General features: G+C 40.4%; 2 protein-coding genes across 13 annotated transcripts in view; both read left to right on the forward strand.

Annotated features, from left to right (window-relative positions):
* Positions 1 to 14,174, forward strand: part of gramd1ba (GRAM domain containing 1Ba) — a 64,708-nt gene extending 50,534 nt beyond the window's left edge. For 7 of the 12 annotated variants that reach the window (XM_081701904.1, XM_081701906.1, XM_027015426.3 and 4 more), the window contains 15 exons: positions 1,847 to 1,931; positions 2,264 to 2,367; positions 2,659 to 2,754; positions 3,324 to 3,404; positions 3,722 to 3,837; positions 4,170 to 4,332; positions 4,435 to 4,615; positions 5,332 to 5,475; positions 6,199 to 6,317; positions 6,402 to 6,544; positions 7,533 to 7,636; positions 7,954 to 8,157; positions 8,451 to 8,541; positions 9,348 to 9,455; positions 10,114 to 14,174. In XM_081701904.1, coding sequence (XP_081558030.1) covers positions 1,847 to 1,931; positions 2,264 to 2,367; positions 2,659 to 2,754; positions 3,324 to 3,404; positions 3,722 to 3,837; positions 4,170 to 4,332; positions 4,435 to 4,615; positions 5,332 to 5,475; positions 6,199 to 6,317; positions 6,402 to 6,544; positions 7,533 to 7,636; positions 7,954 to 8,157; positions 8,451 to 8,541; positions 9,348 to 9,455; positions 10,114 to 10,330 — 1,956 coding nt within the window. In that variant the 3' untranslated portion in view covers positions 10,331 to 14,174. The remainder of the gene's footprint in view (positions 1 to 1,846; positions 1,932 to 2,263; positions 2,368 to 2,658; positions 2,755 to 3,323; positions 3,405 to 3,721; positions 3,838 to 4,169; positions 4,333 to 4,434; positions 4,616 to 5,331; positions 5,476 to 6,198; positions 6,318 to 6,401; positions 6,545 to 7,532; positions 7,637 to 7,953; positions 8,158 to 8,450; positions 8,542 to 9,347; positions 9,456 to 10,113) is intronic. The other 5 variants (XM_027015428.3, XM_027015435.3, XM_081701910.1 and 2 more) reach the window with 2 other exon arrangements.
* Positions 14,175 to 24,216: 10,042 nt separating this feature from the next.
* On the forward strand, positions 24,217 to 25,736 carry LOC113580735 (trace amine-associated receptor 13c-like). The gene is made up of 2 exons (XM_081702459.1): positions 24,217 to 24,324; positions 24,436 to 25,736. Exons 1-2 carry the CDS (start codon positions 24,247 to 24,249, stop codon positions 25,246 to 25,248), a joined length of 891 nt encoding a protein of 296 aa, XP_081558585.1. The 5' UTR covers positions 24,217 to 24,246; the 3' UTR covers positions 25,249 to 25,736.
* Positions 25,737 to 27,224: the final 1,488 nt, after the last annotated feature.

Genomic DNA, 27,224 nt, shown 5'->3' on the forward strand with positions numbered 1-27,224 from the left:
CCCTTTTTTTTCCTTGCCTTCTACACACAAACATTCCTGCACTCACTCCTCCTGCCTTGCTGTACTCCACGGTTGTTTTCTAGGAAGTCTGAGAGTGCCCAAGGCAGAGCTGCCGTTTCATCTGGCGTAATGGACCTAGTGGACGTAGTAGTTCGCTTCAGCACGGAGCAGTGGCCTATGCTTGCAGCTTGTTCATTCTTAGTCTAATTTCTCAATCTGTGGGAATACAGCGTGACGTTTCCCTTTCATTTAACTGAAGTGCTCTTTTATTTCATAAGGAATTTGCTACAGTTTTAACTGGTGCATTTAACCATGTTTATTTTGGTTAGCTGGTTTGGAGTCTTCTGGAGGGACAGCTTCCTCACGCACTCAAGTTTGGTTTCTTTAATCTGTGATTGATACAGGTGCAGTGTTCGCACATGGATATTTCAGACTGACTTAAGTTGGATTCGCTGTATCCAACATTTTGAGAATATGGACTGCTACAGTGTATTCTCAGAGGAGCCACCTACAAGCATTTTAAACAGTTGCTCATATCGTCCTTTTGAAAGGATTACGAGTGGAAGCCTGCGGAAGTGTTTCTGAAATTTGATGGAGAAAAGCACTATGCTCATGAAACAACAGCTGAGGGAAATGTTCCCATTTAGAGTGTGTCTTGCATTATGTCCCAGTGAAATATGAACACTTGGAGAATTAACTGAGTGTGTTTTCTCACACGCTATTTCAAATCTCTCATGCAGACATGCTCAGCTCATAGCTTGGGGAAAGATTTGGTGGCAGAGCTCTCCCTGTGAGTCGCTGAGTTTGAGGCAACGATATCTGCTTTGTTTATGTACGGTGTGAGGTGTGTATTTTCTTTTCACTTTAAAACAAGTTCCAATAAACTACTGTGGAGCAGCAGGGGACTGCTTGCCCTGGCCAAGCGATGATGAATGGCATTTAGGCAGAGAGTGGAGGTTGCCCTCGGTCAGCTGAGAGCTAGACTGTGCTCATGAGGCTGGGGCTTCATTCATCAACCAGAAGGAGTTCTACTCCAGGAAGAGACACCTCTGACCCTGCCAAAAGCAGTCTGCATGGAGACTGAGACTGACTCACTGTCTGACTGGGAGTCGATACTGGACCCTGAAGGACACCAGTATCTTTGGACTCACTGGGAATGGGAGTTTGAGAGAGTTCCTGCAGTAAGTGGTCACTGGAAAGCGAGGGCTGGAGTCCTGCTCCACTGTTTTGTATTGATGTTCAGAACTCTGCAGGCTCTTAATGAGGAGCAGCTATTTCTTTTTATATTCTTTTGTTTGTGATTGTTTTTTTTAATCCTTTATTTCTTCCTTTGGGGTTTGCATTTCCCAGCAAACAAAGCACACATTTTCAAAGCACTGCCTGCGATTTTCTAGAAGACTATACCCAGTAAATCAAAGTCAGATACTTGATGATTTCAGTGAGTGTAACACATCAAATGAGTACAGAATGAATCCCAAGAATTTGTCTGGTCAGATTCATTTCCAGGTATTCATGTTCCTATCCTGGGGGTGTGCTGGTAAATCCCATACATTCCAGATGTTTGCCAAGATGTAGAATTACAATAATTTCCTCAGATATCCAGTATGAAACCATTGCAGTGTACACTAGCTTCATTCGCCTGACATTCTTGCCTAAGGGTTTGCCCAGTGCAGGCCAAAGGAATGCACTGTTTTTCTTTCCCACCACATGTTTTGGGCCCTGCGGTCAGTGCTGCATTTAACAGGACAGATAAGAAATGAGGCTTCCATCAAAACAAATGCACTTAGCCTTCCTCTTCTATTCAGGGCTCCTGTATGAGTGTTTGTGTTTTGTCCTGTTGCTAAAGGTCCTGAGCCCCACATACAAGCAGCGCAATGAGGACTTCAGGAAGCTCTTCAAGCAGCTGCCCGACTCAGAGCGCCTCATTGTGGGTAAGCGGGAGAGGAGATGAACCCCATGACTAACAGCAGTTATGATTAAAGATATGGTGGAGAGATATCTAAGCATCCTGGAAATGGCACTGTGTTAACATTTATGTGTCCTCAGTTTGTCCAGAATATTTGCATGTTTTATTCTATTACTTTAACGGGCCATTCAGAATAAACTGTTTCACATTCTTTGGTTATGCAGTGCACTTTTCACAGATAGTAAGTGTTTTGGCAGATCACACCACATGCGTTTGTGTTGGCAGTAGTAGCATGTGTAATGACCTAAGTGGCCTCTGCCTGTTGACCTCTGCCCTTTGTCTTCCCTTCCCTGACAGATTACTCATGTGCCCTGCAGAAAGATATCCTTCTCCAGGGTCGCCTCTACCTCTCTGAAAACTGGATCTGTTTCTATAGCAACATCTTCCGCTGGGAAACACTGGTACTTAGTAGTTTGACCTCATTACTTCTCCTCTGTTCTCTAGTACATTGTCTCAGTGCTACAAAAAGGATACGTTGTCTTGTCAAAGCAGTTTGTTTAATATTGTTTTCTCTGGACAATCTATTCTTGTCTTGTGTGCTAGATTGACTCTTCCTGTGTACGTGTGTGCGTGCGTGCGTGTGTGTGTGTGTGTGTGTGTGTTTGTGTGTGTGTGTGTGTGTGTGTGTGTGTGTGTGTGTGTGTGTGTGTGTGTGTGTGTGTGTGTGTGTGTGTGTGTTGGTGTTTGTGCAGCTAACAGTGCGGCTGAAGGATGTCTGTTCCATGACGAAGGAGAAAACAGCACGCCTCATCCCCAATGCCATCCAGCTCTGCACAGACAGCGAAAAGGTCCACTACACTGCTAACACTACACTACACACTATACTACACTACAGTGAGAGGGTCCACAACACTGCTAACACTACACTTCAGACAGCGCGAAGTTCCATTACACTGCTAGCACTAAACTACAGACAGAGAGAAGGTCTACTACACTGCTGACACTACACTATACTACAGACAGTGAGAAGGTCCACTACACGGCTAACACTACACTACACAATATACTACACTACAGACAGTGAGAAGGTCCACAACAGTGCTAACACAACACTAAACTACAGACAGTGAGAAGGTCCACTACACTGCTAACACTACACTACACTTCACACAGTGAGAAGGTCCACTACACTGCTAACACTACACTACAGACAGTGAGAAAGTCCACTACACTGCTAGCACTACACTACAGACAGCAAGAAGGTCCACTACGCTGCTAACACTACACTTACAGACAGAGAGAAGGCCCACTACACTGCTAACACTAGCGCTGTATGCTAACATGCTAAACCCTAGCATGCTGACCACTACTCTCATCTGGCCTGATCTTTAATGTCATGGTGCGTCTTCATCTGCAGCACTTCTTTACCTCATTCGGCGCACGGGACCGGACATACATGATGATGTTCCGCCTGTGGCAGAACGCACTCCTGGACAAGGTTAGACCCAGCCCGTGTCGGCAGCACACGAAAAACACCACAAGAGTCCTTTGGCATCACTCAGCATTTGGGTTAACGTTCTGTGTCTGACCACTGGGGAAGTTGAAATAACACTTAGTGTTCAATTGCTGGACTTAGTTGAACATTGCAGGGATTCGTTTAACACTGAGTATGTTAATTTCGCACATAGGATTTTGACATGTACCAGCTCCCACTGTGATTTCTCCATGTCTCAAACTCATGGACTGGGGCTGAATTGACAGTGACATAGAAGGCGGCGGTACCAACCCTTTTCTTCTCCCCTTCTTCCTGCATAGCCGCTGTGCCCGAAAGAGCTCTGGCACTTTGTCCACCAGTGCTACGGGAATGAGTTGGGCTTGACGAGTGATGATGAGGATTATGTGCCTCCGGATGACGACTTCAACACCATGGGGTGAGTTTTGCCTCCTTCCACATATGCAAGATCATCAAAATGTGAACCATCCTTCATACATGGCGTCTCAGTATGCATATCACATATATGTGTGTATGTATCAGCCTTGAAAACAGCATCTGTAGGAACGACTCAAACCAAATACCCACTGACGTCATATTTGCCTGTAAATTTGATCAACTACTCAGAACCGTCTTGCTCCCAATGACCTCAGGGAACCGAAGTCCATCCATCGTGTCCTCCTGTCCGATCGTTATGTGTACGGGAGTGCCCGCCCCCCTTCCCGAGCTAGTAATCTTGACCTCCAGCTGTTGCCCCTCCCCCTGGTGCAGATACTGTGAGGAGATGCCGGCCGAAGACAATGAGGTGAATGATTCCTGCCCCAAGAGCTCCGAGGCCAAGGCAGATGGCAGCCCCCAGCCACCACTGAAGTCCTTCACCAGCAATAACATCCCATCCATGGGCATCAGCGGAATACCAGACAAAGCCGATCACGTAACTCATCATTATAAATGATTTACACCACTGATAATGAGAGATAAGGAGTATATCTACTAAAGGGGCAAACGGGCGTGATCCGTATCGGTTGTCTTTTAGTACAACGAGCCCCCTGAGGAGGAATTTGCTGGCACGCTTCCTGAGGATCTCCTTGCCCTGCCCCTGCCAGACAGCAAGCTGTCTGAGTCCAGCCCCCTGGTGCCCTCAGACTCCATCGACTTCAATGACAACGAGGATGTCCCCACCGAGCTCAGCGACTCGTCGGAAACGCATGATGAGGGTATCTTCATTCCCCCTTACTCATCGGACACACCCACAGCACACCCACAAACTGTACATAATTGTATTCACATACAGGAGCACACACAAAAACCATATATAATTGTATATGCATATGGGAGCACACCCACAAACTGTATATAACTGTATACACATATGGGAACACACCCATAAACCGTAAATGTCTGTATAAACATACATGAGCAAACCTTGTTCATGTACACATACGGGGGCACAGCCACAAACCCTGCTCATATATGCATACGGGAACACACCCACAAATCCTGCTCATATACATATACGAGAGCACACCCACAAACCTTGCTCATATACACATATGGGAGCACAGCCACAAACCCTGCTTGTATACACATACAGGAGCACAGCCACAAACCCTGCTTGTATACACATACAGGAGCACAGCCACAAACCCTGCTTGTATACACATACGGGAGCACACCCACAAACCCTGCTCGTATACACATACGGGAGCACACCCACAAACCCTGCTCGTATACACATACGGGAGCACAGCCACAAACCCTGCTTGTATACACATACGGGAGCACAGCCACAAACCTGTATCCACTGTTACCACACCGAACTCTGCAGCTGTCACTTTATCATGTCACTCTTTTTACTGTCGTGACGCTGACGTCTGGTTCCTGGCAGTCTGAACTCCACCGTCACCGGCCTCTCTCTGTGCTCTTTCATCAGGAGAAGTCCAAGCGTTCCACGAGGATCTGAGCGGGAAGCAGTACATCAATGAGGTCTACAAGCTCAGCGTGGACAAGCTGCATGAGCTGCTCTTCGCCGAGTCGCAGTTCATGAGGGACTTCCTGGAGCTGCGGCGCTTCTCTGGTTAGCGGCAGCCCACTGCGAAAATAAGAATGAAAACATTTCAGACGTAGTCAATAAATCTAACATTTAGCATTAGGATATTATTATAACACTTGTATAATTATGTAATCTATTTCTAGACATTTTGCTAATATAAATGCTGTAGTAAGTAAAATGATCTTAATGTATTTGCAAATAATTTTGCTTCCTCAAAGCAGTTATTTGGTAAAGGTAGCAACATTATTTGCCATTGTGGTCAATTAATTTAAATTGTTTAATTGACAAAATTATAGAAAATTATTAGAAATAGGTTGGAAATAATCATACAGTAAATACAGGAAATAATCATACAGTAATTTTATGGCAGAGAAATATTAGTTGCACATTCAAGATGTTTTCACTTCACTAAAATATCATTTTTGCACTGTAGAATAGTGTTAGTATTCCTAAGCAAGCCAAACTAATTGTCATGCATACATGACTGAATTGCTGTTTTCACTAAGCATTGGGACAAACACATCACAAATCACTTTCTTCTCCCTGTATACTGAGAATCACAAATATCATTATTTGCCAGGCATATTGACAAAGGAATTAGATATCTCTTTCACCTCTAAGCATATACATATGTTTTCCTTGGTGGGGATTTTCTCATTCTCCTTTTCTCTAGTTTCTTTTGATCCTCTTTGATCCTCTTTCCTTTTTCCTTTGATATTTCGGTCATCTCCAACTTCCTCTTCCCAGACGTGGTTTATCGGCCCTGGAAGAGGGAGGAGTCCGGGAACCAGACCAGGGAGATCATGTACACCATCACCCTCTCAAACCCTCTGGCTCCAAAGACCGCTACAGTCACGGAAACCCAGGTGGCCAGCTGCCTCCAAACTCCTTGGGTAATTCATTATAGAGGCTGGCTTGCTTACATGCGCTTTCATGTCTTCATGCTGCAGACACTGTACAAGGCCAGTCAGGAGAGGGAGTGCTACATCATCGACGCAGAGGTGATCACTCACGACGTGCCCTACCATGACTATTTCTACACGCTGAACCGCTACATGCTCACCCGCGTGGCCAAGAACAAGTGCAGACTCAGGTGAGCCTAGAGATGCAGATATGAACCTCAGCCATCATTCAGGCATGATGACATGTTCCTAAAGGTGCGTCCCGTGGGGTGTCCACTGAGACGTGTTCCTAAAGGCGCGTCCCGCGTGGAGTCCACTGAGACATGTTCCTAAAGGCGCGTTCAAAGTTCAAAAGTTCAAAGAGGCTTTATTGTTATTTCAGCTATATACAAGTACACAACAAAAACAAGACAATGTTCCTCCAGGACCATGGTGCAACACAAAACAACAGACAACATGCTACACAAGTGCAAACAATCCAGTATAGTGCAAAATGTCATAAACATTAAATAAACAATAATAAATACAGGACAGGACAAATACAAAATGAGTAGACAGTGCAATTATTTAATCCAGTACACACTACTGGGAATATGTAAAGTGAGTTCTGCATAGGAGTCATTGACATGCTATACTGAACATAGCAGTCACCAGTAGCAGCCAGAACAGTTAAGAGTACAGTGCTGGTTTAGTACAGTACTCTAGCAGCAAGTAGGATAATGTGCAAGACTGCAACAGGAGTGCATAGTTTATTTGTGTGAGGTTTGACTTCAGCACTAGTCTGATGCAAAACAATGTGTGTATGGATATGTATGTGTGTGTGTGTGTGTGTGTTTGTGTGTGTGTGTGAGTGACTGTATAAGCGTGGGTGTGTATAAAGTGCCCATTTTTGGAATCTGAATTGGGATTGGAGTTAGCCAGAGTTCAGGAGTCAAATGGCTTCTGGGAAGTAGCTGTTGCACAGTCTGGAGGTGTGGGTTTCACAATGTTGGTGGTTTTACAGCTGCAGCGTCCTATGTGTTGTCCACTGAGGCATGTACATAAAGTCGCATCCTGGAGGGTGTCCACTGAGACATGTTCCTAAAGGCACGTCTTTTGTGGTGTCCACTGAGGCATGTTCCTAAAGGTGTGTCCCACAGGGTGTCCACTGAGACATGTTCTTAACGGTGCGTCCTGCAGGGTGTCCACTGAGCTGTGCTACAGGAAGCAGCCGTGGGGGCTGGTCAAGGGCTTCATCGAGAGAAACTTCTGGAGCGGCCTGGATGAATATTTTAGACATTTAGGTGAGTGTGGATAGTTTAATCATGAGGAACGTAGTCAGTCCCTCTCTAATGGTACATACAGAAGAAATCTACACACACACACACACACACACACACAATGTGTGTATATATATATATATATGTTTTTCAAATGCTATCAGTTTAAATAGGCCTGTTTCTGACACAAATGTCTGTGTGTATGGGTCCATCCCTGCGTGCATGTGGAAATGAATGTTTGTGTGTGCATATGTTTGTGTGTGTGATTCTGCATGTGCACATATGTGTGTATGTGTGTGCGATGTGCATGTGTATGTGTATGCAATCATGAACGTGTGCAGAGCTGGAGCTGGCTAAGGCGGAGACAGCTCTAACGGAGCCACATAGGCAGTCCCCGAAAGCCAAAGGCATGCGTTCGGCCCCGGTACGGCGGCGGAAGAGACCTACCGTGCACCTGAGGCCCCAGCACCTGGACGAGGCCCTGAGCCCTGTCACCACCCCCGAGGATGAGGAGGGGGTCATCCACCGTATCAAACACGTGGCAGGTGTGCCAGCACCTCAGCAAATCACCGACCACAGCAGTTCAGCCAAAGCACCTGAACTGTATATACTAGGAAATACTGGAGGCTACATATTCTGACACTACTGTTGGCACTATATATACATACTTTTGTGTTCACTTATAATTTTCTAGACCATTTATTTCAATCTAAACTATATTAATGTTCAATATCCCAAGACTAATATACAATCCTTCAGTCGCAAAGTTGTGACGATGACACTTTTTCCCTGATGTCATAATTCCTGACTCCCATGCTCCCTGTGTTCACCTCCGTAGGATCCACCCAGACACGGCATCTGCCTGACCCTGGCTCCGGTGGCCTTTCCCTGTACAGTGTATCCAGGCTGCTGGTCATAAGCAGCTTCGTGTGAGTCTCCCTCGCCCAGAGGCAGGGTGCCCATCCACCCCTTGAAGCTTGTTGTTATAGGACATTTATCCTTCATCACTGTGTTTGGTTGTGGTCACTTGTCGTTTTTAATCATGTGGACACTTTGCATAATGATAACTCGGGCATTGAGTAAATACAGCTTAGTGAGAGACAGAGGCAAATCCAATGTCCTAGATCAGGGTCTGGGAAGGTTACAACAATGTAGTGTATTCCCTGCTTCTATACACCCACATCAGTCTATAACTGGCATAGGGCTTAAGTGTCTTAAAACGTAGCGTCCTTCCAGGACTAGCTAGAAAGTGATCCTCCTTATGCCTTTTTTTAACACAGATATATTGCTTTACTTTCACTGATCATGTTCATCTCATTGCAGTATTCATCTTGTCTGTCTCAACCCTGAAAAGGACATTATGCTGTGTTAGTTCTGGTGTAGAAGGTAGCTGCAGAATGTCATTTAGTCCAGTATATTTCAACCCTGTTTACATCACTTCTCAAGTATAAAGCTTTAGGCTTTTATTAGTAAGTGAGGGGAAACATCTGTCCTTGTTTTTCTTTGGTTTCACATGTCTCTTTCTCTTCCTTGTCTTCATTGCATTCTGTAGGATCTGTGTAAGGTATAAAACATTTTTTATATAGCTATGGCTGTACTAGCATGTTAACACTAGGGGGCAGCAAAGCCAAGCATATCATAATGGGCAAGGCTGACATGTTTCCATGTGATAACACTGAGCCCTGTGCTGTGGTGGGAAAGTGACTGGTGCGTCTGCCATGTTGTTTTTTGGCAGCCTGGTGTTGCTGGTTTTCCTGAACATGATGCTGTTCTATAAGCTGTGGATGCTGGAATATACCACTCAGAACTTAGCATCACTGCAAGGCCCCAGACCTGGTGAGAGGTATGACCCTAGAAGATCTCAGACCTAAGGCTGCCATTATGGACTTTTCAGCTAAATCAGTATTTAGTAGTATTGATAACTTTAATGATGACTTTAATCATTCAAGCAGTGTGGTAGTGCAGGGATGCTCAACCTTACCCACCTCATGGTCCCCAAGAAAACAAAATTCAACTTTTTTCCCCCCTTTTCTTAAGAAGCTTCACCATTATTAGTTAGCTCATTGTCTGCATTAGGTGCCTGAGGCTTCACTGACTCAAACTGATGACGTTTAATTTGCCTTGGGTTACTTTAGTGATGTTTTTATTTGAGCATTTCTGTAAATGTTTATAGTTTGAACACAATTGATTTTTCAATTTTTATACTAAATACATTTTTTCCCTTATACTTTTATAATTTAAAATGGCACAAACGGCCCACTATGGACTACTGCGTTCCCCTGAGGATAGTCCTCACGGCCCACTGGTTGTCCAAAGCCCACAGGTTGAGAAGCCCTGGTGTAGCGGACTTAATTTATAAACATTACATTGCGCACAGTCTATACTAGTATAGCCATAACTGCGTGCGTGTGTGTGTGTATGTTTTGTGTGTTTGTGTGCTTATGTATGATTGTGTGTGTGCCTGCACTTGTTTTTATTTATTTATTTATTTATTTTTACAGTAAACTACCACAAACCCAGATAGAATGGGCTCAGCTTCTGGAGTCACAACAGCGTTACCATGACAAAGAACTGGAGAAGTGGCGGGAGATAATCAAGTCATCTGTACTGTTGTTAGATGAGGTAAATCCCACAAAATCCAAGCAGGATTCTGTTGTCCGCGCAGACCCAAACAGCGCAGGGACCCGCAGATGGCCTCGTAAAATTGCTGCTAGCTGAACAAGAATGGGTACCATCACAGAACACTGTTTTAACCTTCCTCTGATTAAAATGGCTTAAGTTGCATTTGCATGCTTACAGATGAGAGACTCTTTAATGAACCTCCAGAAGGGAATCGGCATTAGAGACTACAGCTCCAAGGCAGAGGAGAAAAGAAGTCGCTACCATTGACGTACACTGATTTCCACCGAACGGACACCTCATGCAGTAGGAATCAGAGTGCCCACGTTCCCATTAAAGAGCTGAGCAGGGCTTGGATGTGATGGGCGGGGTTTGGATGTGATGGGCAGGGCTGGGCGGGGCTGCGGTGGGCAGAGTCTCCTCTAACAGCACTGACTCCGGACCAGTAGGAGGAACCTCAGTAGGAGGAACCTCAGTGCTGAGGAACCTCAGCAGAGCTGTGACTGGCCTGCCTCCCCACACATCCCTACTTCTCCTTTGTGCTCCTTCCTTCTCATCTCTGTAATGATCAGCTGTGGCCTGATAAGCTGACTGGATAGAGGGAGATGACAACTGCATGCAGTTTGTCCCTCATGTGAAAATCTTTTACTATCAATCATGATTTATAACCCTACTAATCCTTCTATAACGCTGAAAAAAAAGAGCTGTTTCCGATTCATTCAGGATTGGTTGGTTGGTAAACGCACACATAGCCACATCCCAGCTGCAGAATCCCCTTTCCTAAGCCTCTTGGAATCTGGGACCAGGTTAAAATACCGACCTATAATCTTTAAGTGTTACTTGGAAACATGCACATTTATCGATATAAATAAGAGAATGTGGAATCAAAGTATATTAAAGAAATACACATGAAGATATATAATTTATATGTAGAGTTATATTTGTTGCCAGAGCTAATTTTTACCAGGCTTCCATGGAAAATTGGGGCTGGTACCCCAATAGCTTGTGCCATGGTGCTAATTATGCATATACATTCATTTTATGAGTACAGTTTTTGTCCATTTTTTCTCAGCCTATATGTATAGTAGCTACTTTGCTTAGTGGGACATTGTCTCCCCTAGTAAAAGGGAAAGGCCAGGTAGAGCAGTGAAAGCAGAACATGTCCATTATCTTCCTCAAACTATTCTCTATGGAATTTTGCACAGGATGTGTTCCCTGGTGCAGAGGACAACTCAGACCAATCGCACTCATTTTGTCACTTCTATTTTTTTCCCCTGTATATCAGTTGATGTTTCTTTCTTTTTGTGTTTTTAAACAGTATGCACCAAGCCTCTAGGCGATTCACGATTTTGCATTGCCAATTATTAGATGTCTCTGTTTTTATTTTTTCAGTATTCTGGGGTTTTAATGTTTTGTTGTTGTTGTTGTTGTTGTTATAACCATGAAAAATGTCAGTGGATGCCATGGCTCTTTGTCTGAGCCAGTGACTGAAACAAATGCTTAACTGTGACTCAGTGCTACCAGTATTTTGAATTTTTTTATTTATTTTTTGATAGAACATTCTGGAAGGAGCATGCTGTGAAGTTGCGCCTCACTTGTAGAGAAAGTTGTACACATGACTAAACTGTGAAGAAGAAAAAAAAAATGTGCTCAACAGTTAGGTCAAGAGAGCTTAAATTGGCTGACTGCTCAGTATTTTAGATACAGATTCTTGAATCTAAACAGGTTGTTTATTTCTAGTGTTAGAAACATGAAACATGAGCTTTAAGGTTAAAGGAATACTCCAGCATTTTGAGTCTAAGTTCTATCTAGCACATTTGAAGCATGGGGCTGATAATCACTGAGAACAGCTGAGACACCTTTCACTGAAAGGATTTTTCTGTTCTTTTCCAAGGAGAGGGAAACTTGTTAAAATATATCTAATATTTGGTAAAAGACTATGCTACAGGTGTGGGAATTTGGGAAAGACGCTGTAGTATTCCTTTAAAAAGACTGTTTCTTTAGTGACCCCTCTTTGTGCTGCAAGCAGGCATGATTGAGACCTCTTAACCACTGTATAAGTACCTTCCCATTTCAATACCCAATCATAAGACATTGCCAAACAGCCTTTAGGCTGCTATGAACATAACCTTATACTCAATTTATTTATCCAGCCTATAGGATCAGATTCCATTTAGTAATTAGTTATACTACCACAGTCTGATCAGTATTCTAGTTTCAGTGTATTATTAATGGACACCAGTAGTGTTCATTTTGCTAGATCCATTTTCATCATTTCCAGTGGTCTTGCCCTCTGTGACTGTTTTGTTTTCTTTCTTTGAGTTCTCATTTGTAAGTCCTGAGCCTTATTTATTCATTAGCATATTTGACCAACTATGACTTTCAAACTTTCTGATTTGTTGTGAAGTGACGAGTGCTCACAAAGTCTATGTAGTAATGCATCATTTTCATGGCTTGCAAATAGAGTGGACAGTGGGAAACTTCCTGTACAGTGAAAGGTGGCCTGGGGATAATGTGATGGCTGCTTTCCTGCCCATTCAGCAGGACACACATCTTCATCATACGCTTCTCAGAAAGAAACGAGTAGAACAGCAGCACACCATGACAATTCAGCTTAACCCCTGCTTGTCCATGGCCATTATATGTGGTGTGATTTGGAAACATGGAAGACTTTAACTTTTTTGCAATAACTACAGATGTTTGTCTCATTTGTTAGTACAAATCTTTGAAACCAATATGCAATTGCATTAATAGGCAATTCCTGGTCTTTTTTAGTGATGAGAGGAATTTAAAAAAAATAGCAGTAGGGACGCATAAAAGCCAGTGGTCAGAGTTCATCCACCACCAACCTTCGTACAAACCACACTCCTGCGCACATCTGTCTTCTATTCTTTCCATGCGAATGTACTTCCTGGATTCAGGACTAGCCTTAATTAAAACCAGTTTCCAGTGACATCGGGAACACCTGAGGTGGCAGAGGTCACAAATGCATATGATGTCAAGCTTGTGGAAGCCAGAGTGTCTCATCGCTTGGCACAGTCCTCTGGAGCTTTACTAAACTTTACCACAAAGCGACTGATAAAGGATGCAGTTGGCATTTTTAAATTATTATTTACAAATCAGGGCTGGGTGGGCGGGTGGGTGGGGATTTGGAGGTGATGGCCCCAGTCTCTTTAGAAATCAGCCACATGTTTGGGTGTTTGTCAGTACTTTGCATGGCACTTTCCAAACAGTCTTCAGTCTGCATTACTGTAATGGGGGGGATCAGTGTCTGCATGATTGTTTCCTATGGCCATGACTGTTATGGTCTAGACTCATATGAGAACCAAATAGTTGTTACCATGGTTGCTGATAGGAAAATCTTTACCAAATGCAATTTTAATATCTAAGAGTCAGTCAGCATGGTTCGATGTTTTAAAAAAATAAATGATCTCAGTGGAAGAAAAGCATATGAGATTTTTAATCTGTTTATGAATGCCAAACATTTATTATCGACCAAATAGATTTCTTAATTGGAATTGAACTAAATTAGTTTTTATGCTGATGTAGTGAAAGCAGATAGGCAAAAAATGGCCCCAGTTGTATCCTCATCCTTTATCCCAGCCTACTAAAGTATGGAGCTGAATGAAGTGTTGCATACAAAACTAGTATTGTGGCATTTTACTGCAAATGTATGTGTACAAATTATTTATGTTGTTTTCTAAATTATTTTAATCTCCATATATTGAGCTGAAGTATTTCTACATATATTGTATGTATATGTTGTGTATAGTTTCTGTGTACTGAAAAGGACACGAGCATGTGCTGGGCGCACGTTTGGAGTCCTGGGGAAGGGGTGGGGTGGGGGAGGGGGGCAGGTAATACTTCCAGAGGAAGATTTAAAGATGAAGCAATTTATGTGGCCTAGAAGTGGGCGGAATGAATAAAGATATTTAAGAGCTGTTGTGCTGCTGTTGGTGTCTCCTGTTTTCAGTATTCTTGAGTAAGAATATAAAGTATCTGTAAAAAACTGCTCAACATGACACCATAGTACTAATGGTTCACTGTTTTAAAACATCCAAAATGTTTTTGACGTATTTTTATACTAAATACCTATAAAACGTGTCACAGTTAGAAAATGTAAGGGATGTATTGTGTAGCGGCCTGTAAAGCTGCTCTATACATGTCCTCCATCATCCTATCAGGCCTCAGTGTGGCTACCTACACATGGTTTCAAAAGTAAAAAACTTTTTTTGTCTTCACCACCTGCAGTCTAGTAAACAGTGACATCGCTTCTGAAAATTGCTGTAGCAACTTAATGACTTGCCAGACATGCAAATGTCAATTTGTTTCTGACCAATGAGAAGTGCTTGTTATAGATTTTCAGGCATTAACAGTGATATAACCCAAAGTAACATGTCACACTGGGTTGGGATCCCATGACAGATCGGTTATATGCTGATATGCTTAGGTGTAATCTTGGAATGAACTGTTTGAACACCTGAGCTTCAAATGCACACAAGGGTATCATGTAATATGAGCATCTGTTTGCCAAGTATTTTCCTTAAAGTTGTGCAGTTAATCATAGCCTGAGGCATGTAACATCATATGCTTGTATAGCATTACAGTACAAGATGGACCTAAACAAGGCCTCTCAAAAGTCTGGTGCAGCCTGTGCTGCTCAGGACCGGTTCTGCTGCTTCATCTCAGCCATCTGCGTCACTCTCTTCCTGAACTCAGAAAGCTGCAAGTCTCCTGGGACAATCGGCGAGCTACGGTAAGCTCTGATGTCTAATTAACACTGATTTTATTTATGATGCCAGATATTTAAACACAGGGGTGCTCTTTAGCACCTTTTGTGAAAAGCAGGGGATGGTGACAGCACAGACACTATTCTCAAATGTAATGGGTTCATTAAAGGTGAGAAACAAACACAAGGGCTGATGCAACAGACTCGCCACTGCTCTCTACACCTCCCAACTGGTGATGCTATGGTTTGGTCATTAGAGAAGTGAACCGTTTGATATAGCTGTACTGCTATTATTTTGGTGCTGGAAAGGCAAATGTTTAACTGCTTAAATTTCAGAAATGAATGAAAGAAGTAAATGGTACAGAATTTCTACATTCCCCTCCATACATTTGATATGATATAAAAACTGTGAAAGTGAATCAAAACAAAGTATATTTGCTAAGTGGTTGTAGACAAAATCTATCACCTAAATATGCATTGGTTATTGGCAAAAATGATAATCTAAATGCTAAAATAATGCAGTGTTAATAGCAATACACACATATTAGCCTTTGGTCAACCTATTCCTTGAGTGTGGAAGAAACCTGAATTAAACTTAGGCCTCACTTAACTAACCTTGGCTATGTGAGAGTTTCGAAAGGTAACTTGCATATGTTTGTAAGGATATTTGTCAGGGTTACGATCACTTTGGTGTGGCCAAAACCACTGAAATCAACGAATATTCCGTAACTGCCACATGAACAGAACAAAGTCACTCCTGAGGCATGGCAGCCTATTACCTTCCTCTTTGGCCTATTTTAGTGTAATAGTACAATAGTCCATTTACACTTTTTGTCTAGTCTTCAGATTGCCAAGATTCCTTTGACAAAGTCAAGCTATTCTACAGCACCTAGTTCTTGCTGTACACTATTTTATGTTGCCTTTTAAGGCCTCCAGCAGATACAATAAGAACTATTGGATTGCAACTGGTGGGATTGCAAGAGGAGCAGAATGACCCTATCGTGTACCAAATCTCACACACCAAGGAAATAAAAAAGACTGCACAGAATTGCACAACTGCTTTGCAGTTGGCAATGCAGCACGTTTGCAGCATGGGGTACTAAGTTACAATAATCCACTAGTATATTTAAACAGTACATTCAGTAACCAAAGAAGTTTGGCTTACCACTAAACATTCATCACAACAAAAAAATCTGAAAATGTTATTACTTTGCCATGAGTTTAATAGTACATTCAATGTACAATATTGTGTTTTGTGCAACCACTGTGTTAGTCACACATTTTCTTTGTGTCCAGGCCCTCAGACCTCAGGGAAGTGGTTTGTTGATGGACACTGGTGTCATTTAAACAAACTGTTCATTTTGCACATCAGTTGGCTCAAGATCAAAATAGGGATAATGGTCCTTCATGCATGAATGAATGAAAATTAGTAGATGAAAAATGGAGTAGTGTGTAAAACAAAGAAATTGTGTGGACATGGGAAGAGTGTGAATGTAGAAGGAATACAAGGTGAACATGAAAGCTGAGCTAAAAGAGAGGAATGTTAAAATATAATGTTTCCCCTTTGCATCTGCTTTAAGAGAAACTCACATTTCCCACCCAGAGCAATTCATTTAAGACCTCAAGAGCAAAAGGCCCACTGGCTGCATTTTTGGTTACTGGGATTCCAGCAGGGCAAGGCCTGTGTCTATACAAATGAATGTACATAAGTCACTTAACTTAAATTTTCAATTGTCTCCTTTCCAGTTAAGACTCCTCTGAAATAGGGCATATGCCCAGCCTTTGCAACATTTTTCTGATTAATCCATTTGATTACAGAAGTTTACCATGGGCTTCAAAGTGTGAAATATCCTTTCTTATAGCATGATTTCTTTGGTATGGGGGCGGTTGGTTTTGTATGCAGTGAGAGAAAGACTTTTTGTTGTTGTTATGCAGGCACTTTCCCCCTTATCTACCTGCACCTGTATGTCATACTACTAATCGCTGTGAGGAATAACTAAATTATTCGATTGGGGCGATTACCTCAGTTTGGCATTCAGGACAATGATCAATAAATCTGTTATTGCAAAGGTACAAATGTGAAAAATAAATTTAAAAAAAGCAAATTAACCAGTGTTAATCATACTATCAGTTTACTGTTACCTTTCCTACAACAACTGGTTTGCAATAAACAAATAACAGGTTATGTTACTAAACCTTTCTGTGCTTTTATTAGATAAGTCATGGGGATGGCCTTTTCCGGGTCACTCCAAAATAAGACCTCACTTGTGTACTATTAAATCGGTTGGTAAATTGCTTAAATTTCACAATTATTTATTTTCATGTTTAAATATTCTATTAGGCGTAAACTTAACTGATTTGTATCCATTTCATTGCTTTATAGACATTTAGAATTTAAATATGCAAATATTTGATATATAATCATATAATCACTCGATAATCTTATCAGAGAAAGCCTCACATAAAGCAATTCAGAAAGTTCAATCGTCAGACAGTTAGCTAACTAGCTAGCTAGCTAGCTGACCCACTACATGCAGCCACATAGACCCAATTCACCCGGACACAATGAGTTAGATTCCTGAAATAATTGCTTTAATTTGCTGTTTGTAAGTGAAGTTGCTTTTCTTTGTTTTAATTCCAGGCAGGTCAGTACTGACATAGCGTTGCCAAATAAAGTAGCCAAGGCGTACTTTAAAAGTCGCTAAACGTCACTACATGACATCATGCGCTAATTAGGATACCTGTGGCATCATCACGTGGTTTAACATGCTGCAGTGGCAGATGGTTTCAACCCTTTAGATCTGGTTGTTTCTCTCATATATTGTGCTAGCATATGACGTGTTTTAATGCAGTTGAATTCCCAATAAAGCTTCGTTCAATGACTTGTTTTTCTCTTTCTGCTGTCTTAACAACATGATGAGTATGACAGTGCTTGAAACGCAGCCTCAACATTATATGTTAATCAATAGTTCATTCCATGCCATTTCCAAGCTGCTGCTCTGCACTGCTAATATTCTTATTTCATACCCGTGACGTCGTCTTTATAAAATGACAAAATGGCTTTATTTACATGTAAAATGATCACTCAGAGCAAAAAGAAGATAAAGAATACATTTCCCCTTTTCTCTCACACATTGTGTAGCCTACATGTGGGTAATAAACCACAAGAAAGATGTTGCTTTCAGTCGGGAATAATTAATTTACCTCCTAGTGGATAAAGCTTTTATATATTTAAAAAAAAAAAAAATAAAAAAAATAATATATATATATATATATATATATATATATATATATATATATATATATATATATATATATATATATATATATATATATATATATTTTAAGATCTGAAAGTGCGTAATAAATATTTGAACAATGACGTACTCGGTGAATGCATTGCACTGATGACAAGCAAGTGTATTGCTTAACAAGATGGTGTGTTACCACTCAGGATAAAACCATAAAAAAAGAATTATGTTCATATTTTCATAAGAACAACAGTATGGAATATTAATTAATGGACTGAAATTGTCACAAAATGGAGTTAAACTACATAAAATACTATAAAATATTTATATGATAATTTACCACAGTGGAGATAATAAACTATACATTTATTTGTGATAATTTGACATAAGTGCAACAAATATGTACACAAATTAAAAACATACAAAAGGATGTAACAATACAATAACTATTTTGTAGCTAAACAGACAAATAACTGCATGTGAAGACCAGATGGTGTTTTGCCAATCAGGATAAAACCATACCCATGAACTATGTTTACATTTGCAAAAGAACAGTTTGTGTATAATAATTAACAGACAAAAGCCAAACTGTGCACAAATACTATTAAAATTTAGCAGAATGAAGTTAAAGAACTAAAGTACCCACATTTATAAAAAGTAATTTGACAGAATTTGTACAGAACAAATTGAAAATATGCTAAAAGATGGAAACTTAAACTTACTCTTACCCTAACTGCTGAGCGAACCTAATCTCCTCGCAAGCCTTAAGAAACAGTGCATAAAAGCCAACATTTTTGTGGTTCTTTTACTTTATCTGAGTTGCATATATTTTTGTTATAGTCTACTTCACAACACCAATGCAAGTTGATTGTGGGGGAAAAAAACTATTTAATATTATAAACTGTGATTCTGTGACAGTTATGTGATTCCAAATCATTCCATGAGGATGCTGAGACAGAAATAACCATCATCCAGAAGATTGATACCCTCTGTGCACTTGTCCTGTGGAGAAATGTTTGAGGTAGAGAAAGCACTAGAACCTGCTGCTGGACTTAAATAAATAGGCAGCTGCAGTGCCAAAGAGTTGCAGCACCATATCTGGCAATTTGTGTCCACAGAATGCTTCTCCAGCCAGCCTCTAATCTTATCTAATCTATAGAACAGAGCTGAGGGTCTAAAGGAACAGGTGACTCCTGAGTTTGTTTTTAATGGCACCCATTTTCCTGAACAGTCTCTCAGCATTTGTGTGGGAAAGAGACTCTTGTGCTTTAATATCTCCTCCATGATGCAATATCTCCACACTGTCTGGGAGCGTCTGGGAGCGTTGTTCTTAGTTCATTTGTTAAGAGCATATTGCAAAGATTTCTTTTGCACACAGTCCTCTTCAGGAGAGATCAGCTGTTTTGGACTCAAATGTATAGCCAAGGTATGGCACGGGAGAGATATGTTCATCTATTGGCTTTTGAGCACATCAGTTTTAATAAAAAAAAGAATAATAAAAGTAATTCTAATAAAAGACAGACTTCCATAGCCTCATTAAACAGTCAAATAGCTTGAGTGGATTATAGATTTTTAAAAAAGTGAGGTACAGGAGGATGTGTGAGTCACTGTACATAGAATGTGAAACATCTGCCATGTAGCAGTGTTCAGTTGCCAAGGCAAGGCTGAATACAATTATAATTCCTCCCACTGATTCAGGATTCTGGATATGCCAGAAAGCCAGCATGTGACACAGACCTTAATGTCAGTAAAGGCTACGACCTGCAGTTTATTGTATGCCTCTCTGCACTTTGGTGAAATAGAGAACCAATTATAGCTTTCTCTAACAAGCAATTCCATATTACATGGAAGTGAGATTTTGTAGGAAGCGCCTACAGCTAAATGTAGTGAGTGAGACACAGTGCATGAAGAGCAGATGTTTTAAGTCACGTTCCTCCCTGTGTGCACCATTGTGCACTCCTGTCATTATAGATGCATTTTCTGTGCCAATTCCAAGTAGATTCTCCCTCTTCCCACTTCTCCCACTTCCCAAGAAAATCAAGAAATACTCTGACTATTGATCTAGTATTCTTTCTCTCCAGCTCTCCAGATGTAGATTGCTTTGCTTGGTTATATGGCTTGAACTTTAAAGTGTGCTTCTGAGTTGACACATGCTTCTTAATGTCAGAAAACAAAAATTAGTCTTGCAATAAAGACAGTAAGACCTTGTGTCATTGCTCACATTGGGCCATCAATGGAATTCAGGGATTAACTCCCAATCCTTTCTATTATTCTATTATTCTATTATTCTTTTATTAAACATCCCTGAGAGTACAGACTATTCATCTGTGTACAATAAACACGCCCATGCATGTCAGGATTGGGAGGCTATATAGCTTGCTGCCTTTATAATGACCCTATATAAGCTTGCCATAGTGTGGTAGACTGCCTTTTTTGTTGTTTTTGAATTAAGTTCTTCATAGCATGGTGGTGTTATATAGGATATTCCAAGCAGTAACCATCTTATGAAACAGGAGAAACCAGGTGCTGCTTCTGCCCCCCCCCCCCCTCCCCACACACACACACACACAGAGGGGCGCTACAGTGATATTCAACTAATTTTTTACTCTGCTGTTCAAATTATAACAAGTTAAAATTCAGAAACACAAAATCACAACGATAGTGGCAATCATAACTATGTAATGGCTGTTCTTACTATCCCAGTTAAATATGAACAGTTTTTTTTATATCTTGGAATTATACATGAAGTGCTTATGAGCTTTCTTTCTCCAGCTAGTGATCTTGTAGACTAAGCACTTTTTCTTTTTTTTATTATGTGGTTAGATGCGAACCTGCTATATCCCAGTGTCTCTGATTATGACTAGTTTGCTTCCTTTGTAGCGGTCATAAAAAATCACAACAATACTTCAGCAATTCAAAGGTACTTCAGAAACTCATGGGGATGGTTGGTCTAAACTGCTCCTAGTACAGGAAATATTGTATATAGTTCCAGTTCCTAGACATCAAAGGCTATAATATCATTTAGAATATTGTATCTCACCTAAAACTGAATGCAAGTGTAGCAAGGTTAACAACATTTAAGTCCACACACACCTGTTACACAAGACACATGCAATCTTTCAAATCTACACTTAAAAGATTAATACGTTTAGTTTCAATTCATTAAAAGGGAATTGAAGTTACTGCAGTTTGGACAGAACAGTCATACAGGAGGTAACTAAAGACAACCTTTGCTTTTTCAAGTGCCTGAATGTGCATTTCATATAGTTAAAATAAGTATGTCAAGGAACTATGTGGCAGTAATATGTTAAATCAACACCCAGTGTTGTCAGTTTACACTATGGACAAGTACATAATCACTAAGAGATGAAAGCTGGTCTAATGCTGGTCTGATGATGAATATTTTAAAGGGATTAGGTCTGTGTTGTTTTTTCTGTGCTGAATCATGTTATACCAAACAGCAGGATCTTTGCTTTGACTTGCTGAGTCTCCTCAGGAGCACAGTAGACTCCTGTTTACACAGCCGTTAGTAAACAAACAAGGCCATCTGCACAAAATTGAGCATCATGCTGCCACAGGTTTGCCCATCTCTGTTGTGTCTCATCACACCTTTTTGCATTTGAAAGAAACAGTCATATTGTGCAGTTGGTGCAGTAGTGTTTAACACAGATATACTATTATGTACTTAGGTAGTGTAGCATGTGCAGGCCAAACTTCTTTTAGTTAATCCAGTTTATATGTAATATGTTTTGAACATTATAAATGTTTCTGAAATGTTTTGATTGGATTAAGGCAGCTCAGTTATATTGATATGTTAACATGTTAAAAAGACCTTCCTGAGAAGAAAAAATGTTGAACTCTGAGAAAGATGATGTGCCAAGCTGGGTCAGGCCCCTGCAGGATTCCTTGCATCATGTATTTTTTGCTTTCCCAAAGCACCTTTGTTTGGCTTCAAAAGTGCAATGAGGAGCCTTCATTTCTGCTGGTATATAAGTGCTAATGGGTCCTCAGGGACATGTTGACAGCAACAAGTACGTATTATTGCAGTACAGCAACTAGAGGGTTTCTTGGGCTAAAATTATGCCTGTGAATATATGACATAATTGCAGCATTCTCCCAGCTGTGATTAGGGTTTTTGTGATTTTGATACAGCATTTCTTTGGATTGATATGGTTCCATTTGATTTTGTGGCGTATATATATATATATATATATATATATATATATATATATATATATATATATATATATGTGTTTCAGCACCCAGTCTTCTTCAGCATTAATGGCATTATCATCACCAGGCCACTGCGATTGCAGGTGTTAGTTTACTCAACTTTAGTCTGTTGAACTCGTACAAGAGTACCTGAAATATCAGTGGCATTTGACAAGACCAAACACCCAGAAGTTGGGTATGTTGTAGAATAATTTGCAGACAGCAAGTTATGTAGGAATGCTTGTTAGAATCATGCACACCATTTATGATTAGGATACAGGGGCGCATGGTAACTTAGTTGTAGATTATTGGTTTATTTTTATGAGACGTTTCTGATGACTACAGCATACTTTTAGAGGTATATTGATTATAATCCTAGTACAAAAAACACTATTAAGAGCACCTAATAAATTGGTCACAGCCATACGATAAGCCACTGACAATATTTTGTAACTGCAGCTTTCACTTGTATAAATTGTAAAAGCAAGCAAATAAAAAAACAAACAAATGACTACAACTTTAGTGCTACTTCTATAGCTGGGATTATATGAGAATGTTCAGACATAAATCAATGACCAAAATAGGCTAATCAACTTCTGGCATTGTTGGAATTTCATTTACAACTGAAGGAAAATGTTTAAGAAGCATTAATGTATTGAAATGTAATTTTTGCTTTTTCCAAAGCCAAATGAGGCCCTAACATTGGACTTTGCCTTTTTAAAACTGGCAAAGCAACTTTCACTGTTAACACATACCTTTGCAGAGTGCAGCAAACTAGCAAGTGTAATGATAATAAAGACACAGAGAAAAGAGGAATCCAGTAGCAAGAGGTTTTATTGTTTCATATAGCAGGTTACTGTGGTTCTGTGTGTTTCCAGCGCAGCCTCGGTGTGGTTGGCCAGCGGCAATGGAAGCCTTATTGTCAACATTTCAGTGCAAGGTCGAGAGGAGAGGGTAGAGTCCAGGGATCAGGCTGAATGTGTAGTGTAGGAGAGAAGCACAGTTTGGTAACCAGGGACACTAACAGTATTGTCTGGGTAACCAGGGACACTAACAGTATTGTCTGGGTAACCAGGGACACTAACAGTATTGTCCAGGTAACCAGGGACACTAACAGTATTGTCTGGGTAACCAGGGACACTAACAGTATTGTCTGGGTAACTACATGGCCTTGTAGTTTGTCTGGTGCATAAGGCAGTTTTAAAATGGGAGGATTGGATGAGTGATATATTGCAGAAAATAACTGTACTTCTAATTCTAGATCACTTGGGGAGACCAGTAAGGGTTTAAACCTACACCACTGATTTTTCAGGTAGAAAGTAAAAGGATATTGGGGGATCATTTTAAACATTGTCCATGTTGAGCCAAATGCACATATAAATGAAAAAATCCCAATTTGCAGTTTGAATGCTCTGAACTGCGCACAGGCTCATGGACAAAAAATCATGGGGATATTTAAACAGGAATGAGTTTTATTTGGAAAATTATTTTGATATTTAATTGTACATACTGCTGTAAATAGGCTGTGACTGAAATTGTGCACTTCAGTGCAATGTATCAGGAGGCACTCTCACTACACACATTCTGCAGAGATGTAACTAGCTGTTGACTCCAAACCCCAACCCACACACAGACATGCACACTTTCACTTGGTGGACCACTACTGGATGTAATGACGTAATGTTGAATACCAATAGTGGTTAGAGACAAACTGGCCATTCACATGTCTGTGGGATGGTTCATATATACCTATAAAAATGTTTGGCATATAGCATTACTGAACACAACAGTGTGATCTTCAGTTGGCAGAGCTGGGTCTTCAGATGGATATGACAGAGGACCATCAAAACATGACAGTTCAGTACTGCTTTCCTGGCAACAACTTTTCATGCATAATGGAGGTTCGAACAGGCCCTGGCAATGTGTTATTATTTACTTTTCTCTCATGTATCTCTGTATGCACTGTGTTTTTGAACCTGCTGGTGATCATTGCCATCTCTCACTTCAAGCAGCTCCACACGCCAACAAACCTGCTTGTCCTCTCTCTGGCTGTGGCTGATCTTCTTGTGGGACTGATTGTTATGCCAGTGAAGATAATGGAACTGTTAGACAACTGTTGGTATCTTGGGAAAACTATATGTTCTCTTTTTCCAGTGATTGTATATATTATAGTGTCTGCATCAGTTGGTAGCCTAGTATTCATTGCAATTGATCGCTACATTGCTATTAATGACCCTCTGCTGTATTCCACTAAAATTACAGTTTTCAAAACCTCAGTTTTTATAGTTATAAACTGGTCTTGCTCTATCCTGTATAATTTTCTATTTTATTATTTTGAAGGCCACCTCCTTCAGACAGAGAAATTTACATGCTTAGGGGAATGTGTAGTGGCACAAGATTTTTCAAGTTCAGTTGCTGATCTAGTGTTTTCATTCATTTGCCCATGTTTTGTTATAGTTTTTTTATACTTAAACATTTTTAAAGTGGCAAGACAGCAAGCTAAAATTGTGAATGCTGTGGAATATGATACACATGGGCGTGGAGTCAAAGGTTCTAAAAACAAAGCTGCAAAAACACTGGGCATTGTTATTTGTGTCTATCTTACTGTCTGGATACCATATTATTTAGGCTCTGTGTCAGTTGAAAGTCTTACTTCTTCAGCAGTGGTGTGGACTGTGTTTAGCTGGTTAATATACATAAACTCCTCTGTAAATCCCTTAATATATGCCATATTCTATCCATGGTTCAGAGTTTCATCTAAGTATATTGTAACTTGTAAAATTTTTGAATCCTCATCTTCAAGACTTAATTTGTTTCCTGAGTGATTGTCAACTGGACTCACCTGACAAAGGTGATAATAGCCCACGTTCAAGACAGCATGTGTTGGATAGAACCCCTGTTTACGATTTGAAGCTTATGCTGTACTGTAGAGGATTTTAGCTATGTAATTCTGTAATTATGCAGCAATAAAAATGGATAGTGGAAGTGAATAACTCACAGTGTGTTTGTGTGTGGGGTGGGGGTACCTAGCCATAAGGCCACTAGAGGGAGACACACTTCTGTGTACTCCCACAGTATTCTTGAAGGGTTTTCTCATGACATGTCCTTATCTCTTGTAGAGAAATGTAAAATTATCATTTGATCTCCAACCTTATTACTTGCTGAACAGCTTCAAAATTATAATTTTGTATAACCACACAAATAATAAACTTGCCACCTCTCAGCATGATGCTATTGTATTGGAAAAACGCAACATGAAAATTGTTCCATTGATGATGGCCAGATGCCATGACTGTGGAATGAACATCTTTGATGTTTCAGGGCACTTAGACTAGTTATATTGTTAATGTTGCATTTAGTGGCATATTGCATGTTACTATAATTATTTACATGTCCTTATTAAAATATTTTTAGTTTTAAACCTGTATATGTTGGTATATGTGTTATATATGAGCAGCTCTCATGCTATTATTACAGATATACAAACATGGTAATATATTGCAGAATACAGATGATGCCTTTGTAAAAATCACTATCTATATCTACACTGTACTGCATTAAATACTGCAGCTTTAATTTACAAATTGCTTGAAATATGATGTGATCTAAATAACACGGCAACAGCAAAACATATTAAGATAATATAAGTAATTGCGTGTAATGACCTTTGCCTTACCGTTTGGTGTTAAACAGAGGTAAACTCACTGACAGCAACCTATAGGCAATAAATAAAAATAGCATATAACCCAAAACGCTACATTCTTTTCACTCTCTCCAGTGAGTTAAACTTTCTAAAATTAATCTATTATTTAGCTATATGTTATACATATCAAACTGATATTTCAATCCCATAAGTAATGTAATTGCGAGTTGATTGATGCATCACATTGGCTGAGCCTGACAAGATTATGTGGGTAGCCCAACCACCTGGTGTATGCATATGGACACCAACCCCAAGCCTGTATCCCTAATCCAGGTAGGATACTCCTATATGCCTTATAGGCATCTTCCATGGGGTTCCATTGCACTGGTCTTTCTTTGACCCCTCCCCCCCCCCTTCAGGCTTGTTTACTAATGGTAACTGTACTTGCTGTATTTAACTTTTGATAACATAACCCTGAGGTTTACTGAAGCATTGAAGTCCAGTCACCAAAACATGGTAGTGATCCTTGAAACAGATAGCTCTGTGCACTCTTTTTCCTTCAAGCTCAGGTCCTCTACCAGTGGCCTGGGAGCTTGAGGGTCCTGCATAGAATCTTTGTTATTCCAAGGATTGCACTCTTCTGAATGGAGAACTTGGATCATGTTCCTGTAATCTGCTGGAATCATTCTCCCAGTTTGGGAATCACAGCTGCTAGTGCTCAGATTACTACTGGAACCACTGTTCCCGTCACCATTACATTTTCTCTAGCTGTTCTCTCAACCCTTGGTGTTTTGAAGCTTTTCATGTTCCTTGTACCTGATGTTACCATTTCTTGGGAATATATATATATATATATATATATATATATATATATATATATATATATATATATCGAACTAAAACACCTCCGTTAGCATTTTTGAACCTGAACCTGAACCACTTTTTTCCCAGGACTGCACTCTTCTGGACCAAAATCTCCGTTGTTGTTCCTGGTATCTGTTTGAGACATCCTCCTAGTTTGGGGGTTACAGCCTTTATTTACAGCCCAATTGCCACGAGAACACAGTTGTCTTCACCTCTCACATCTTTTCTATCTCTTTCTTTTCATGTTCCTTTTTCCCGATGTTGCTATCACTTGGGATTGCTACATCTATCACT

Source organism: Electrophorus electricus, chromosome 19 (assembly GCF_041902795.1).
Source record: "Electrophorus electricus isolate QZ-2024a chromosome 19, ASM4190279v1, whole genome shotgun sequence".
Taxonomy (NCBI): domain Eukaryota; kingdom Metazoa; phylum Chordata; class Actinopteri; order Gymnotiformes; family Gymnotidae; genus Electrophorus; species Electrophorus electricus.